At 34.2% G+C, this 16,356-nt stretch overlaps 1 protein-coding gene across 3 annotated transcripts in view; it reads right to left on the reverse strand.

Annotated features, from left to right (window-relative positions):
- Positions 1-16,356, reverse strand: part of LOC145256352 (kinesin-like protein KIF16B) — a 173,920-nt gene that overhangs the window by 105,850 nt on the left and 51,714 nt on the right. For 2 of the 3 annotated variants that reach the window (XM_080115170.1, XM_080115169.1), the window contains exons 3-7: positions 14,019-14,072; positions 7,351-7,473; positions 3,871-3,987; positions 1,414-1,446; positions 155-207 (exon numbers count right to left, since the gene is read on the reverse strand). In XM_080115170.1, coding sequence (XP_079971296.1) covers positions 155-207; positions 1,414-1,446; positions 3,871-3,987; positions 7,351-7,473; positions 14,019-14,072 — 380 coding nt within the window. The remainder of the gene's footprint in view (positions 1-154; positions 208-1,413; positions 1,447-3,870; positions 3,988-7,350; positions 7,474-14,018; positions 14,073-16,356) is intronic. The other variant, XM_080115171.1, reaches the window with a different exon arrangement.

Genomic DNA, 16,356 nt, shown 5'->3' on the forward strand with positions numbered 1-16,356 from the left:
GTAAATAAATAAGATTGGCTTGTGATCATGTCCATTCCTTTTATTCTAACAACTGGACCAAAACTATACCATCAGTTTGGGAGCCGTGTGTGGGGGGGGGGGCGGACAAAAGTATACAAACTCATTTTGACAATGTAAACAAATTTGCACTTACCTGACCTCAATACGATAGCTTGCATTGCCTTCAACCATTCGAGAAAATAATTCCTATAAAAATAAAATCACAAAGGCAACCTCATTAAAAGCAACAAGCATCCCCTAAAAAATAAGCAACATTTAAGCAAAGCAAATCTGTAGCTTAATTCCAACAAAATTTATATTTGATTCGATTTTGCCAGTTTATTTTGCAGAGCATATGCCCATGTTCTTAAAGAGCAAAAATTGTATTTTGATTTTAATTTTTTTTGAAAACTTTATTCATTTGCTTCAAAATTCCGTTTCTTTGTATCATAAAGAGGGAGAAGCGTTATTTCTTTTACTACGAAATATGTACTCTCCCCAGCACTTGTCAGAAATTAGGGAGATTTTTCAGATGGACACCATCTTTGTTCGATCCCTTTGTATTTTTCCTTTGTCACTAATTTTGGTGATTCTTTACCATAGCAGCTAAGACAAATACAGGTCAGTTTATTATTGGAATTGTTTTTGGTATCAGAAAATAAGCACAAATCTTTCCAATTCCGATACCCACAATAATTTTGATTTTTTTAAATCTCGATTAGTCATCCTAACACTCAACAAGGAAATCACTTTTAGATTTGTTTGTTATTAGAATCTAATTGAACTGCTATCCCATTCTTTTCTCCATTCGAACTGAAAACATTTTGTGAAATGGTAAGCTAATTTACAGATGGCCATGAGGATGCCTTTTTTTTTTTTACTCCTGACCACCATGAAAAGGAAATAAAGGAAGTCACTAGTAAATTATAAAGCAACTCAACTTCCAACTAAATTATAAAGCAACTCAACTTCCTAGTAAATTATAAAGCAACTCAACTTCCTAGTAAATTATAAAGCAACTCAACTTCCTAGTAAATTATAAAGCAAATCAACTTCCTAGTAAATTATAAAGCAACTCAACTTCCTAGTAAATTATAAAGCAACTCAACTTCCTAGTAAATTATAAAGCAAATCAACTTCCTAGTAAATTATAAAGCAACTCAACTTCCTAGTAAATTATAAAGCAACACCATCAAACTGGAAAGTCCACAAAGTGCAATGGATAAAATAATCGGTAAAATTCAGTTCTAAATTACAATCTTCAAGAGGTTGAAGGTTCAATTCTCAGTCAAGGTGACACTCAAAATACAATTGCGAATTACTTAGAACTTCTCTACCCACTCAGCACTGGTAATACTCTGCTGGTTAGTAATGATAGAAGTTCCCTCCATCAAAAATTAAAGTACAACTTACCTTACAGATGCGTGGTATAAGGCCTGTATCGTCCTACAAACAGAACAAAAAAAATGAGGATAACTGTCATCTCAGAAACATTGTTAAAAAATGAGTAAACAAATCATATTAAAAAATATTTGGATTTATTTATAACAGGAGTTCACATCCAATAGATCAAGAAAATATTTTTGAGCCCGATATAAAAATTGTAGAAATATTGTTGAACTAGACTTTTTAGTTAAAAACAGGAAATTAGTTATAACTTGTTGACTTAGAATGAGTGGTTTATGCCAAATTGATGGCTAAATGTGGTTAAATTTGTGTTCATTTTTTTGCATTAAAAAGTAATTCCTATTAATTTTTTTGCATTAAAAAGTAATTCCTATTAATTTTTTTTGCATTAAAAAGTAATTCCTATTAATTTTTTTTTGCATTAAAAAGTAATTCCTATTAATTTTTTTTTGCATTAAAAAGTAATTCCTATTAATTTTTTTTGCATTAAAAAGTAATTCCTATTAATTTTTTTTGCATTAAAAAGTAATTCCTATTAATTTTTTTTGCATTAAAAAGTAATTCCTATTAATTTTTTTGCATTAAAAAGTAATTCCTATTAATTTTTTTGCATTAAAAAGTAATTCCTATTAATTCTCAACTGTGCACAAAATGGATACCATAATACGAAGTTCGATGCAAATTAATATAACAAAGATTTATCCAAAAATTGAGATGGATTGACCCAGAAGTTTCTGAAATGGATAGACAAACAGACAAACTTAAATAAATATATAATTTGTTGACTGCAGAAACTGCAGCATTCCAAGTTTAACTCGTATCCATAGTGGTAGGAGCGATGGCAGAGTGAAAATATCAGAATTATGCCATATGAAACTCCAGTTTCTGAAAGGGTCACTCCATGGCATACATTTTTTTTTTTTTTTTTACATAGGAGTCATTGCTTATCAAGGCCCAGAGGCCACTCGAAGATAAGGATTAACAAGTGTAAAGTGGTCACTTGAAATGACAGCTTAATGATCGTTGGTGGTGGAAGTTGGGTAGAATATGATTATTTAAGGCGGCTAGACATCAAAAACTTGTTTACATTGGACTTGATGATGACCATATCGTAGTCAGCTGGAAAGTATGTCAGCGGAATAGAATTCCACAGGTGGGCAGTTCTAGGAAAGAAGCTTTGTTCATGGAATTTGCATTTAGATTTAGGTACAGATAGAGAGTAGGGGAAATTGTTGATAGTGGTTGTAGATAGATGAGTGGTTTTTTTTTTTTTTTTTGGTGGTGAAAGTTTGGTATGGGAGGGGGAAAATCACAGATTGAAACTCATGAGCACTTGCCATGAAGATAACGACAGAGCAAAGACAAGCTCACAACGTCTCTTCTGTGGGAAAGAGGCTGCAAGGAGGAGAAAAGGGCATTAACCACCAGCCTTTGAAGCTGGTTCAGAACTCTGTCAAGGCAGAATAAGATTCCCTGAGCAATGTTCTGATGGAAATCCAGGAGGAGTCAGTATCAGAATTTATCGTCGTTGTCTGATTGCCTCTGCATGTGATAAACAGAACCACAAATCAAACAAGTGAAAGTTGCTTCTACGCCATACAAATTTTTCATACCTGGCTAATAGATTCTCCTCAAGGCAAATCTACTTCAACTCTTTCTTTAAAGCAGAAAATGCCAGTAACAATCTTTTATAACATGAAAAACCTCTTAAAAATAAAAAAAAATGTTACGCTACATATCACGGGGCTAATAAACAAATATCCACTTTAAGAAAGCTATGTCGATGATACAAGTTGCTTCATTTTTTCATCCTTTCATCCAATATTTAAGTCAAATGTCTATGTTCTTATGCTCGCGTGAAAAATCAGTCAGAATCAGAATCCGTTGTCCTGTGGTCGTTTCTGCAAACAAATCAGTATCTCCTTCTCCCCCATGAAACTTTTTACAATTCCTTTTTGGATGCAACAAGTCTGTCTAATCCTTTCTGATCAATTTACTTCTGAGTGTTGTGATTCTTGCTTTTAAATTTTTCTCCAGTTAATGCTGGAACACAGACCTTACTAGCATGCAGGGACTTGCAAGGGGGTGGTGGTGGTGCTAGGGGTGCCCAAGTACCTGCTTCTTTTAATCCGGTTTTAAAAGTGTCCTTTTCAGAGGAACTTATTATAAGCCCCACCATTACTATATTTTTTTACGTTTTTTGCGCTTGAGCACCTGCCCTGAAAATCTTCTCTGCAGGTCACTGTTAGCATGTATATATTTTGCTTGCCTTTGTATCTGAAGTTTTTTTTTTATTTTCATTTTCTGTGGTTGAGAGATAACATTAAAAGTTTTGTGTTAGATCTTAAATGGTTGGACTTAATGAATTTCACTTCTTCAGTGTTGGAAAAGTAGAAACGATCGTTTTCAACAGTTTATCACGATAAAACAACTCGGAGAATGAGAGAAGGATTCTAGACTTACCGGATTTCCCATCATGGTATAACTTTTTCCAGAACCAGTCTGGCCATAAGCAAATACGCAAGCGTTGTATCCGTCGTATGCTGAACTGACAACATCATGTCCGAGAGATTTGAACACCTGGAAAAATAAAAAACAAAACAATTTTTTTTTTTTTAAATTACATTTTCACCCCAAACAAGGCACATTGCCACTTTGGTGTAGGGGGCTACTATCAGGGGCAACAACTACTGGGGTACTATGTAGGGATTTGGGCAGCAAGATATCGATTCATGTTGCACTTGAACTTCTGCACGGTAGTACTGTTGGGGAAGCAGGGACCTGGAATGGAATTCCAAAGTCTAGCGGTTCTGGGGGAAGAAACTACTGGAGTAGAAAGATCTTTTACATCTAGGGATCTTTACAGTGTGGGGGTGGGATTTAGCAGCCTGTCGGGTTTGTCGGGGGTGTTCACGTCGTGGGGGCACAAGTGTTTGCAGTTCGTCAGAGCATTCACCATTAAAATACTTATAGAACAGGCAGAGGGATGCAACGTTTCGTCGATAGGACAGAGGCTGAAGCTTAGATGCCAGTTCAGGGCCTATCAGATTTGCGACTCTCTTTTGAACCTTGTCAAGCGAGAGACTAGTAGCAGATGCACCAGCCCAAATGTGACAGCAATACTCCATACATGGGCGAATGGTGGCCTTATAGAGGTACAGGATACTTTTAGGTGTTAGTAGTTTTCTAGCACGGTAGAGAGAGCCCACCTTCCTTGCAGCGGCACTGGCAATGCCTTCAATGTAATTGTTCCAACTCATATTTCCTGTGAACGTTAAGCCAAGGAGTTTGAAAGATGTACTCTCAGATATAGAGTCGTTGGCCATTGCTATAGGTGGTAGAGAAGGTTTCTTGTAATTATTGAATGAAACTAGTTTAGTCTTAGCAGCATTGAACGTGACCATCTATTTTTGTCCCCATTCCACTACAGATTGGAGGTGATCCTCTAGTGTTTCTGCCATTTCTTTAGTTATGTGTTCATTTGTTTTCCTCTCATGCCTGTTATAGAGTGTAGTGTCATCAGCATATATACCCATCTCAGAGGCAATTTTGTCGGGGAGGTCATTTATGAATATCAGGAACAGTAGAGGTCCAAGGATAGACCCCTGGGGCACTCCCACATTTATATTAGATTGTTTAGATGTACGACCATCGAGGACAACCTGGATTTTTCTCTTATCTAAGAAGGATTTAATTATGTTAAGTATTCTACCAGTGATACCGTATGATCTAATTTTCCTGAGGAGAGCCTTATGCCATACCCTGTCAAAAGCCTTAGATATGTAACCTGACGTGTGTGTGGCTCCTCGACAATCGCCGACTCCCAACGTCGTGTACCATAGATTTTTTGTTCGACTGTTGTTCTTATGGCCGGATCATCCTTTTCCCGTTGGCGACTGTCGATGAGAACACATGCGGTTCACAAAATAGAAATATGAACAAAGGAAAAACACAAACACCAATGTTCACATATAAATTTACTGTTGGACTTGTCTTCCGCTGTTCTATCGATGTTACATTCGTCTATCTCTGTTTCACAATCAACTCCATAATTGTCCACGTCTCTAGTTCACAGTCAACTCTATAACTGTTCAACTATCACTGTCCAACTTCCAACCGCTGTCTAGCGAATCTAGATCTCAACTGTCACTGTCCAATTTCCATCCGCTGCGACGGGCATCTAACTGTCAACTGACTGTTCAACTTCCATCCGCTCTCGAGCGCATCTCGATCTCAACTGCCTGTCCCCTCTACATTGGTATCACTGGTCGCCCACCCCATCCTGGTTACCAGAAGCTGCCCTTCCCTGTTTTATCAGTAGGTTTCTATTATTGTGGTTGATTGTAGGATATTTCCTCTTTCTTTGTTTTTCTAAGCCATTTCCTATCCCCTTGTCTATTGTAGGATATTTCTTATTTCTTTGTCTACCCCCCCCTCTAAGCACTTAGTGGCTCAAATCCACCCCAGGGCCACTTTATAGTATCACAGATATATCTAGAGCTACCGCTCTTCCCTCCCTGCTTTGTAAATTAAAATTCATTAAAGTAGTTTTAATTTTAAATAAGAAAATCAAATTTTATGAGTAATGGAAGGGCAGCAATTTTATCCTCCATTTTGAAAATCTAAAATAAAATAAAGGGAGATAACTCAATTTACATAATTTTTTGGGTACTTGTACAGTTTAATCAAGACATTAAAAAATGAAAATATCGAAAAAAAGGTTATATTGTACGTATCCGTTTTGAACTGAAGATCTCCGAAAAAAAAATTTCACTTAATTTGATCGAGTAGTTTTTTTTTTTTTTTTTTTTTTTTACAGCGGAAAAACACGTTTTTATGAGAGCGCGTTGAAGGCAGACATCTTGGATTTAAAAATTTTTTTGTTTGAATTTTAGAACATGCAACGGGAAGATAACTCCAGTTAAAGCGCCGACACTCCCTCCCCATCTTTAATACTAGCTTTTCTTCCTAAGAATCGAACCTTTTGCTCGGTATCTTGACAAATTGTTTTTTCGCTGTCAAAAAAAAAAACAAAAAAAAAAAAAAAACTACTTGATGAAATTAAGTGAATTTTTTTTTCGGAGAACTTCATTCCATAACGGATACGTACAATTTAAACTTTTTTCCGATATTTTCATTTTTTAATGTCTTGATTAAACTGTACAAGTACCATTTTTTGAAATATGATATTTCCGTTTCGTCATGGGTAAGTACAATAGATTTTTTTTTTTACTGTTTTTAATATAGAGAGAATTCTGGACAAGAACCAAAAATTGTAGACTTAAATTTTTTCCTGTGTTCATGAGGATGGACTTTTATTTATGACCAATTAAAAATAAAATACTGACCAGAATTAAATATTAAAAATCAAAAAACGGATTGAAAATAAAAAACGTTTGTCATCCTTCTTACAATGTTAGACATAAGATCTTCTCAACATGGAGGTTGATTGGTTCAAATATCTTTGTTCTATCATCAACACAAAAAGCCAAGAAGACATTCTCAACCACATCAACAATGTTCGTATTGCCTTCTGTCAACTTTGATCATGGCTCTGGTCTTGACAAGAAATAATGCTGAACACTAAAGTTAGAATCTAACAAGCCTTTATCTGCATCATTCTCCTTTATGGCTGCAAGATTTGGCCTATGTGGGCGAGTAAACTAATGCAAAATAGAGGTATTCAACCATTGCTGCCTTCGTCGCATCCTCCGTGTCTACTGGCAACAGTTTGTCCTCTACAGTACAATTTTCACTTGCTGCAAGATGGCTTGCACTCATAATAGGAGCAGCCTTGGATTATATCTGTTCAACCAGTGTTTGGGATATGGTGAACTTGCTGGAAAGATCCAGCCTGAATACTGCAATCATGACATTACGATAAAACAACTCGGAGAATTGACCATGTGCAGTAAATGAAAATACATATCAATAATTACTTACATGTTCTTGGCAGGCATAATGTGGGTCCGATTTCAAAGCAGACCAGAAGGAGAAATCAAAAGTGAATTCTTTAACACGCATAGACTCACGGCCACAATCTCCATCAAAGGAATTTTCAGGTACCTGGAGAAAAAAAAAAAAAAAATAAAAAAAATAATCTCTTATAAGTAAATTAAGAATTCCAGTAAAATAAATTACATTTTTAAAACAGTATTCAGTAATTTTTGGTAATAAAATGATTCCAATATTTTTCAATTCTGATTAAATTACAGATTCTCTTTTAAATTTCTGATTCCAATTCTTTTTAAATCATTAAAGTTTTTTTGTAGAAGGGAGAGAGGTCGAATTTCTGTAAATACCCATGTAATATGTGCATATTTTTTGGAAACATAAAAAATTCATTTTTAGGGGGGGGGGGAATAAGCTATAGATTTTTGTTTTACTGATAATTTAAAATCAATAAATATTTATTAGTATAAGCAATAAAAAAATAAGTTATAAAACCAATAAATATTCATTAGTATAAGCAATAAAAAATAAGTTATAAAATCAATAAATATTTATCATTAGTATAAGCAATAAAAAATAAGTTATAAAATCAATAAATATTTATCATTAGTATAAGCAATAAAAAATATAAAATCAATATTCATTAGTATAAGCAATAAAAAATATAAAATCAATAAATATTTATCATTAGTATAAGCAATAAAAAATATAAAATCAATAAATATTTATCATTAGTATAAGCAATAAAAAAATAAGTTTTAAAATCAATAAATATTCATTAGTATAAGCAATAAAAAAATAAGTTTTAAACAAAGACAAAAATAAAATGAAGTAAAGATTCGTTTTTAACAAACTCTGCTTTTATGCAGCCTATGATTATATGGGAATATAATATATGGCTTAAAAAATATGATTATATGGGAATATAATATATGGCTTAAAAAATATGATTATATGGGAATATAATATATGGCTTAAAAAATATGATTATATGGGAATATAATATATGGCTTAAAAAATATGTGTGTGCATGTGTATATAATATATATGCATATATATGCGTATATGCATGCGTGAATACACGACTGTGCATATGGGCGTGTAAAGAAGTTGCAAGAAAATACAATTGCAACTTCTCTTTCGATTTTCAGATTTTGTAACCATGTTCATATTCCTTTATTTTCTTTTCAAGTTAATGAGTTCCTTTCTGATGAGTTAAGAGCGAAATAAAAATTGCCATGATTACATGAATGATTTTGAGCTACGAAACAAGTGCTGTCAAGAATTCAACTTTTTAACATGCTTTAGGAAATAAACGGTAAGATGGACATCTTGAAATTTGGAATATAGACCTTTTGTTTTATATATATATATATATATATATATATATGTGTGTGTGTGTGTGTGTGTGTGTGTGTGCATATTGGATACAAAAAAATTGTTGCTGCAATATTTATTCTATAATAAGAGGGTATGATTAACGAAAATTGGAAGGTTATACTACAGACACTGGTGATAGGAACTGACCAATCAAATAGAGCCACGTTCTGCTAACAACTAATAAGAAAATGAAATTGCTCCATAAAAGTATTGGATAATTAATTTTTTTTTTGAGTCTACACTAGAAAAATCTTTGCTCTTTGCCTACAAAATTTTAAAATCAAAGTCCTCTACAGATTAGCTACACATCAGAAACTCTTCTGAAATAAACATGGCTTTCAATTCAAAAGTTATAGACAGCTTTTAAACTATGAATAGAGAGGTGCAAAAAAAAAAAAAGTATAAAAAAGTGCTCAATACATACATACAGAGCAGATTTAATAAATAAGCAGAATTTTAATATCTATATTTCATGATGATCATTGTTTGATGAAAACTGAATTGTGCAATTTTACATTTTTTTTTTTGTTAAAAATTCTGATTGTTGACAATTTTCAGAGAAATGCATTCAAAATCGAGCAAGAATTGTTAAATAAGCATACATGGAAATGGTTATTGTTTCATTCTTAGAATCCATGTTCAGCCGAGATGTCTTGGAGGATTGTAGAAGTGCTTGGTTAGTTGTAGGATAAAATTATTTTCATTACTTTCAAGACAAAAAAAAAGAAATGAGAAAATTCGTTTGAAAATAAAATGATAAAAGTTGACCTATGCTATAACACCAGGCGATTATTTTTGAAGAAAAGTTTCAATGCATGAAAGTCTTCTACTCTAATAGTTTTTTTCTCTTCTTGTAAAATGTTTTTGACTTCTAATAGGGGGTATGAGACGAATGGATTCGCCAATCATTTTTATAACCAACGGCTGTGCTAAACAACCAATGAAAACGTCCCAAAATTTTTATAAAAATTGTCGAATTTTGGATTCAATCAGTTCGCCGTTAACTACGCCACGGACCGCATTTGATTCTTGGCCGCCATCGTGGTTACTGATCTGAACTACGCCGCAATCTTGGTTACTGATCTGAACTACGCCGCCATCTTTGTTTAACACAATGCCTCAAAACTTAACATTTTTGGACTGCTAGACTTTGGAATTTTCTTTATATTTCCTGCTTCCCTGAATATACTAACTTGCAGAAGTCTAAATGTAATGTGAACAAACATCTTGCTTGTCACTTCATACATTTATATTACTCATTCTATATACATCTTTCTTTCTTTCTGTGTATGTCTACTCCTGCCTATTTAATTTTCTGTTAATCGTTAATATTAATCGAATATTTATTGAAAGTCAAAAATAAAAGAAAGCTAAAACAAATTTCTAAAAATCCCATTAAAAATAGCATGAAAATATTTTGAATTATTTTTTTATCTAAACTTCTCATCTGGCAATATATCCTAACTAGCAGGACCTGTGGAAATTTTACAAAATTAGAAATATGTTTAATCAACAACTATATTTTGATAAACCTGATGTTTTTATGTGTAGCATAAAAAAAATAGGTTTTGGATGGCAAAAAAAAACCAAAAACAAACAATAAAATGCAGCAAATAATAAATACTGAGAAAGTGATATTGTGCTACATAATTTAATACAATTTTTTTTTTTCATTTTCACCCCAAAATAAGGCACAACGCTACTTTGATGTAGGGGGCTACTATCTGGGATATAATTTGCAAGAATACTATGTAGGGAGTTGAGCAACAAGATGCCTGTTGTAAGAGACAATCTTTAATTTGCTCCTTCAATCCAGCACCTCTTCATAGACTATGTTCTTTTTTTCTCTCCTTGTTTCTTTCAAATGTTCCCTTTTTTTTTGCATAACATGACTTTTTTTCTTTGATGAAAAACCATTGAAATTATGAGTTCTTTTCTTACACTACTACAACAACGATAATCTATTATTACAATGATAATCTATTATTACAATGATAATCTATTATTACAATGATAATCTATTATTACAATGATATTCGAAAACAAGGCTAAATCAAAGGGAGGTCATTCACATCCAGAGTTGCTAGATTGGCCTTTTTAAAGCCAAATTTCGTAAACTGGGAAGCAGTTTGACCTTCAAAAATTGTATTTAACCTTTTTTCAAAGCATAACATACAGACTAAAGACGGAATAAGCAGAATATTATATACAGAGTGCGTAATATATCGAGGCCACCTAAATCACTTTTCGAAAAAACAGAAAATGAAACTTTTAAATCCTTAAAATTTACAATTTCTCGTAACAAAACCAATAAAGATAATATTAATCTAGGTTTTATTCTGTATATATCTTTCTCCGGCTTCTATCACAGACTCTATTTGAGTTAGAAAGCGACTCCAAGCTTTGATCAGGCGGTCTTTATGTCCTCTATTGTTTGGGCTATTGCTTTCATCAGACAATTTAGTGTTATGAGGATGTTTATTAACTTCCTTTTCAATGACGCCCCCACACGTAATAATCCAAAGGATTATTACGTGTGGTCAGTTATGAGACCAGAAGTTTGGTGTGACATGATCATGAAAATTCTCGGCCATCTAATCATGGGTTTTGAGTGCTTTATGAGTGCTGAATCTTGTTAGAAGACACAGGCCCTTCCATTAGTTACGTTTTCTATCCAATGGCTAACAGTTGTTTGAAAAGTCTCGGCATAGGCATCTCCATTGACTCTAAGACCCTGTTGAAAAAAAAAATGAGGAGATACGATGTGCCTTTCACTGATAATTATACCCCCCCCAAAAAAATGAGGAGATACGATGTGCCTTTCACTGATAATTATACCAAAAAAAAAAAAAAAAATGAGGAGATACGATGTGCCTTTCACTGATAATTATACCAAAAAAAAAAAACCAATGACGATTTTTAGAAATATTGCAATTTTTGAATTGCTGTGTTTCACTTTTATTACAGCACGTCTTTTCATTTTATTAGTTATCGTATCTGTCATGGGATCTTCTGAAAACAAACATTAATCATTCCAATGCCCCCTTCCCACCTATCTTCCTACTCCTGGCAACACTAACCTAAACACCCAGCTGCCGACTGGGAGCGCACCACCCCTCTCACATCCCATCCCTACTTTTATCCTTCAATAGCTAACCGGACACAGCCTACTAGCGGCTTATGTGACCTAGATAAACCAAGGCATCACACATATCAGTAGAACAAATAAATAAATAAATAATAATAGTAATAATAATAATAATAATAATAATAAAGACAACAAAATAGAGAACATACAAAATTTTAAAACTGCTCACGCTAAAGCAATAAGTTATATACTAAAAAAAACAAATAAATAAAAATAAATAAAAAAATATAAACATGTTAATTACCTAATCAGACCATACATAAATCCCCTCCTCACATTTGCTCAGAGGCCCCACACAGCTATACAACTTCCGCTCCATCATCTAGCATGCTTTGAATTGATCTGTTACGTCCACCATTTGAAAAGGGAATTTTTTCCCGAAATTAATAATGGACATTGTCGCAGACATAACAAGTAAGACATTTGTACCTAATACAACTGAATAAATATATGTATATATAAACATATGTGTATGTACTTATTGATTTGTAAATCGCCACTTGTTCTCGTCTACTTTTACCAACAACGACTATATTTCATTCCTCGCATTGTGACAGCCTTCTAAATCTCTACTACAAACATTAATTAGTTTATTCATTAGTTGTAGTATCTGCCATGGGATACTCTGAAAACAAACATTAGTTTATTCTTAATTTAAATGACAAAAATATAAGTGTCCTCAAATACCTTACACACCCTGTAGATATAAAACAAGGTCATTATATAGATAATTGGGAAAACTAACGTATTTATGCAATTTAAAGATTTTTAAATTTAACAATTTTTGAGATGAGGATTGATAATTTGAATTATCTGGATTACTATTCTTGTATTGACGTACCGTTTTATCCCCATACATGAATAAGAAGGAGAAAGAAGCAACCTTAGTATTCGTTAGTGTCCGCAATGATGCTGGCTTAAACAGAGCCGAGAGAGAAAAGATAATGAAATACCAAAATCTTATGTTTGACATGAAAAGAAATTGGAATCTGGGGAAGACTTCCATCATTCCAGTAATTATAGGAGCAACTTATGAAAAGGAATTTAAAAAACTACCTGGAAAATATACCCGGTGAACCAAGTGTAAGAGATTCAAACAGCTGTACTCAAAGGGACGGTCAGAATTTTAAAAAGATCTCTCTGTTGGAATATATAAGATAACGAGTGAATTTTTGGCATCCGGTAGGATGTCCATTCCAAGCTTGAAAACAAAAGAACTTACTGTATGTGTACCTACTCAATCTAAACACTCTGTGCCTGACTAGTAGCAAAATCCCACCTCTTCAATATATAGAGATCCCTAGAGGCTGGAAGCTTCTTTTTTAAACCGCTCGCCTTTGGAATTATTTTTCTGCTCCCAGACTACAGCAACATGCAGAAATTTAAATGTAATGGGAACAAACATTTTGCTACCCAATACCTCATCAAATTTGCCCTCTTTCAGTATTATAAATATGACCCCTAACATAGTAGACCTTATGTTTCATTGGCAATATGCCTTGTTTGGGGTGAACAACATACCTACTCTCAACTAACGCGACAAGCAGCGAAATCCCCCCTTCACTGTTGATGTCTAGATGTCAGAAAGTCTTCTACTCTAATAGTTTCTTCCCCTAGACTGTTAGATTTTGGAATTCCCTCACTGTTTCCTGCTTTTCTGACTGTATTAACACGCAGAAGTTTAAATGCAATGTGAAGTTTAAATGTAATGTGAATAAACATCTCACGACAACTCTCCACAATCGCTTGTTATCGCATAATCCCAAACAGTAGCCTCTTATGTCCAAATGGCAATATGCCTTGTTTGGGGTTTAAAAAAAAACAAACATCTTTTTTTTCTCTCGCCTTCTAGTTAGATAAGCGCCTCGGCACCTCCTGGCTATTTACAAAAACAATTGGCAAAAACCAAACAAAAGATTGGCTTTTTTTTTGAGGGGGGGGGGGAAGAATTAAAAAAAAAAAAAAAAAAAAAAAGTAAGTGATCTCATCAGTGCTATGGAAAACTCATTCCTTCCACTTGCCAACATAATTGGGGTGCTGAAAGTACACATGGTCCAGTGTGTTAATATACAGATTGGAAATAGAAAAAGGTGAGAGTATCAAGAGGCCGGGAAGAGTGCATAAACTTTACCTTATTGTTGTGAGCAGCTTTCTTTGTTTGTAGGTAGCCCGAGTAGTCATAGGCCTGAAGAATCGAAATGGAGTTCAGATTTGTGTCATTTTTTTTTTTTTTTTTTTTTTAATAAAAAGCAATAAAAATTTTTTTTAAAATAGATATCCTGATGGACTGATAACTTGTGCAACAAGAGGATATCTCAATACAACATAAATAACCAAGTTGACTGGTAACACCAGCGAAGGGGTGAATTTTTCATCCATGTAACAAATATATTGAGGATATTGCCAAAGCTGCTGCAAAGAAGGTGGGCTCCCTTTACCATGCTAGAAAATTACTCGCACTTGACAGCATTCTATATCTCTACAAAGCTACAATTCATTCATGCATAGAGTATTACTGCCGCATCTGGGCTGATGTAGCTACCACTGGTCTCTCTCACTTAGACACGCTCCAAGAAAGAATTTCCAATCGAATAGGTCACACACTGTCAACCAAACTCCAACCTTTGTCCTATAGCTGCAATTTTGCATCCTTGTGCAAGTACTTTACGGATGAATTTATTGCATTTTTGCCCCCTCAACATACCTACTCCCAACAAACGCATCAAGCAACAAAATCCTGCTCCTTCACTGTTGAGGTCTATAATTGTTGGGAAGCCTAATAGTTTCTTCTCTTGAACTGCTAGACTTTGGAATTCCCTCTCTGTTTCCTGTTTCCCTGACTGTACTAACATGCAGAAGTTTAAATGCAGCGTAAACAGATCTCTTGCTGCTCAACTCCCAATATCGTATTTTGTAAACAATCCGAATTAGTATCCCCTTAGTCCAAGTGATAATATGCCTGGGGTGAATAATAATAAAACTAATCCTCTGGCCGGCTTTGAGTAGGAGCAGATGAGCATTGTTTGAAGATAGCGGTTTCAATCCTATCCAGAGGTTTAGTTGGCTAAAACGTAGTGAGACAACTATGGAAGGCAGTAATGACTGAGGATACAGCATTCCTATTCTGTTGTGGTCAATCACTTGATGAAGGCCAGAAGAATAGTTGACTGAAACGTTGTGAAACAACTATAAAGATGAGGATAACAGTCCACAAATAAACGAATAATTTAAATTTGTGATGCATTTATTTTAAAAATACAAAATTTAAAGATCCATAAATGTTGTCAAACCTTGCAAAATTATAGGAATCCAATTGTTCAATACTGTGTGCATTTTTGGACATTGTCTTACTCTGAAGACTTGCACTGAAGTGAATTTGCCAGGGATGCATAGTCCGGACAGTAGCTACTGACAGACAGGCTCAAGCATACTTCTAAATGATCAGTCATCGTAGAACGGTACTTGGATTTAATAATCTTCATGTCGGAAAAGACGGACTCAAATAAGTGGAGTCAAATAATACAGTCAATCAAGTTTCACAATTTTCTCGTGTTAGGATAATTTTCTTTTGTACAGAACTTACAAAAGTTGTTGCCCATGTCATCTTAACGTCAGTTTGTAGTATCAAAATGTCATCCTCCACTTGAGATCAGTTCAGGTGGAACAGTGTTGCAATTTCTTATGCAAGTGGAATAACTGCGTCATCTTCCCAAAAGGGGTAGCACATGAATGTCGCAATAGGTTCGAGTAAAGCAAAGTTTTAAAATCTTTTATCAAACTCGTACAATAATTGTCAATCTGATTTGTGCAACGCACTCTATCAAGCTACAGACATGACTTCCCTTGCATGTTCAGCTCTGAGGTTTTGGAAGTTTGCTAAATCATGGTACTAGAGCTTTCAGGAGAGATGATGCATTTTTCGATTGAAAGCATCAACTGAACTTATATTAATCAGTTTTGTCTTTTCCTTGCAGTTCTAGATTAAATTTATACAACATGTTGGTCAGATCAGTTAAAAATGCTAACTCTAGCAACCACTGATCATCACTTAGTTGATTATATTCTGTACTTTTGGCTTCTCAGAAGAAGACCATGATATCTGGATCTTGAAATCTTTGTAGTAATTTTCCTCGATTAAGCCATCTGACATCAGTGTACAACAATAACTCAGAGTGCTCACCATCAGTGTTATTCAAATGTGAATGGAATAGCCGTCTTTGAAGAGATTTGGCACAAATAGAACAGGCGATCTTCATTGCTACATCCATTATTGTTTTCATGTTGAGCATTTTAAGACATAAAGCTTGTCGGTATATTATGCAGGGGTAATTAAGGAAGTCTGGCAAAGAATTATCCTTCCTGCATTTGGCAATAAACCCTTTCAGGTGACCAATCATCGCAGACGCTCTGTTAGTGATGATGGGCACCATTTTGTACACTGGAAGCTGGGTATCCTAAAGGAAGTTTTT

The sequence above is a fragment of the Euprymna scolopes genome, chromosome 32 (assembly GCF_053919585.1).
Source record: "Euprymna scolopes isolate OS-2025 chromosome 32, ASM5391958v1, whole genome shotgun sequence".
Classification (NCBI taxonomy): domain Eukaryota; kingdom Metazoa; phylum Mollusca; class Cephalopoda; order Sepiida; family Sepiolidae; genus Euprymna; species Euprymna scolopes.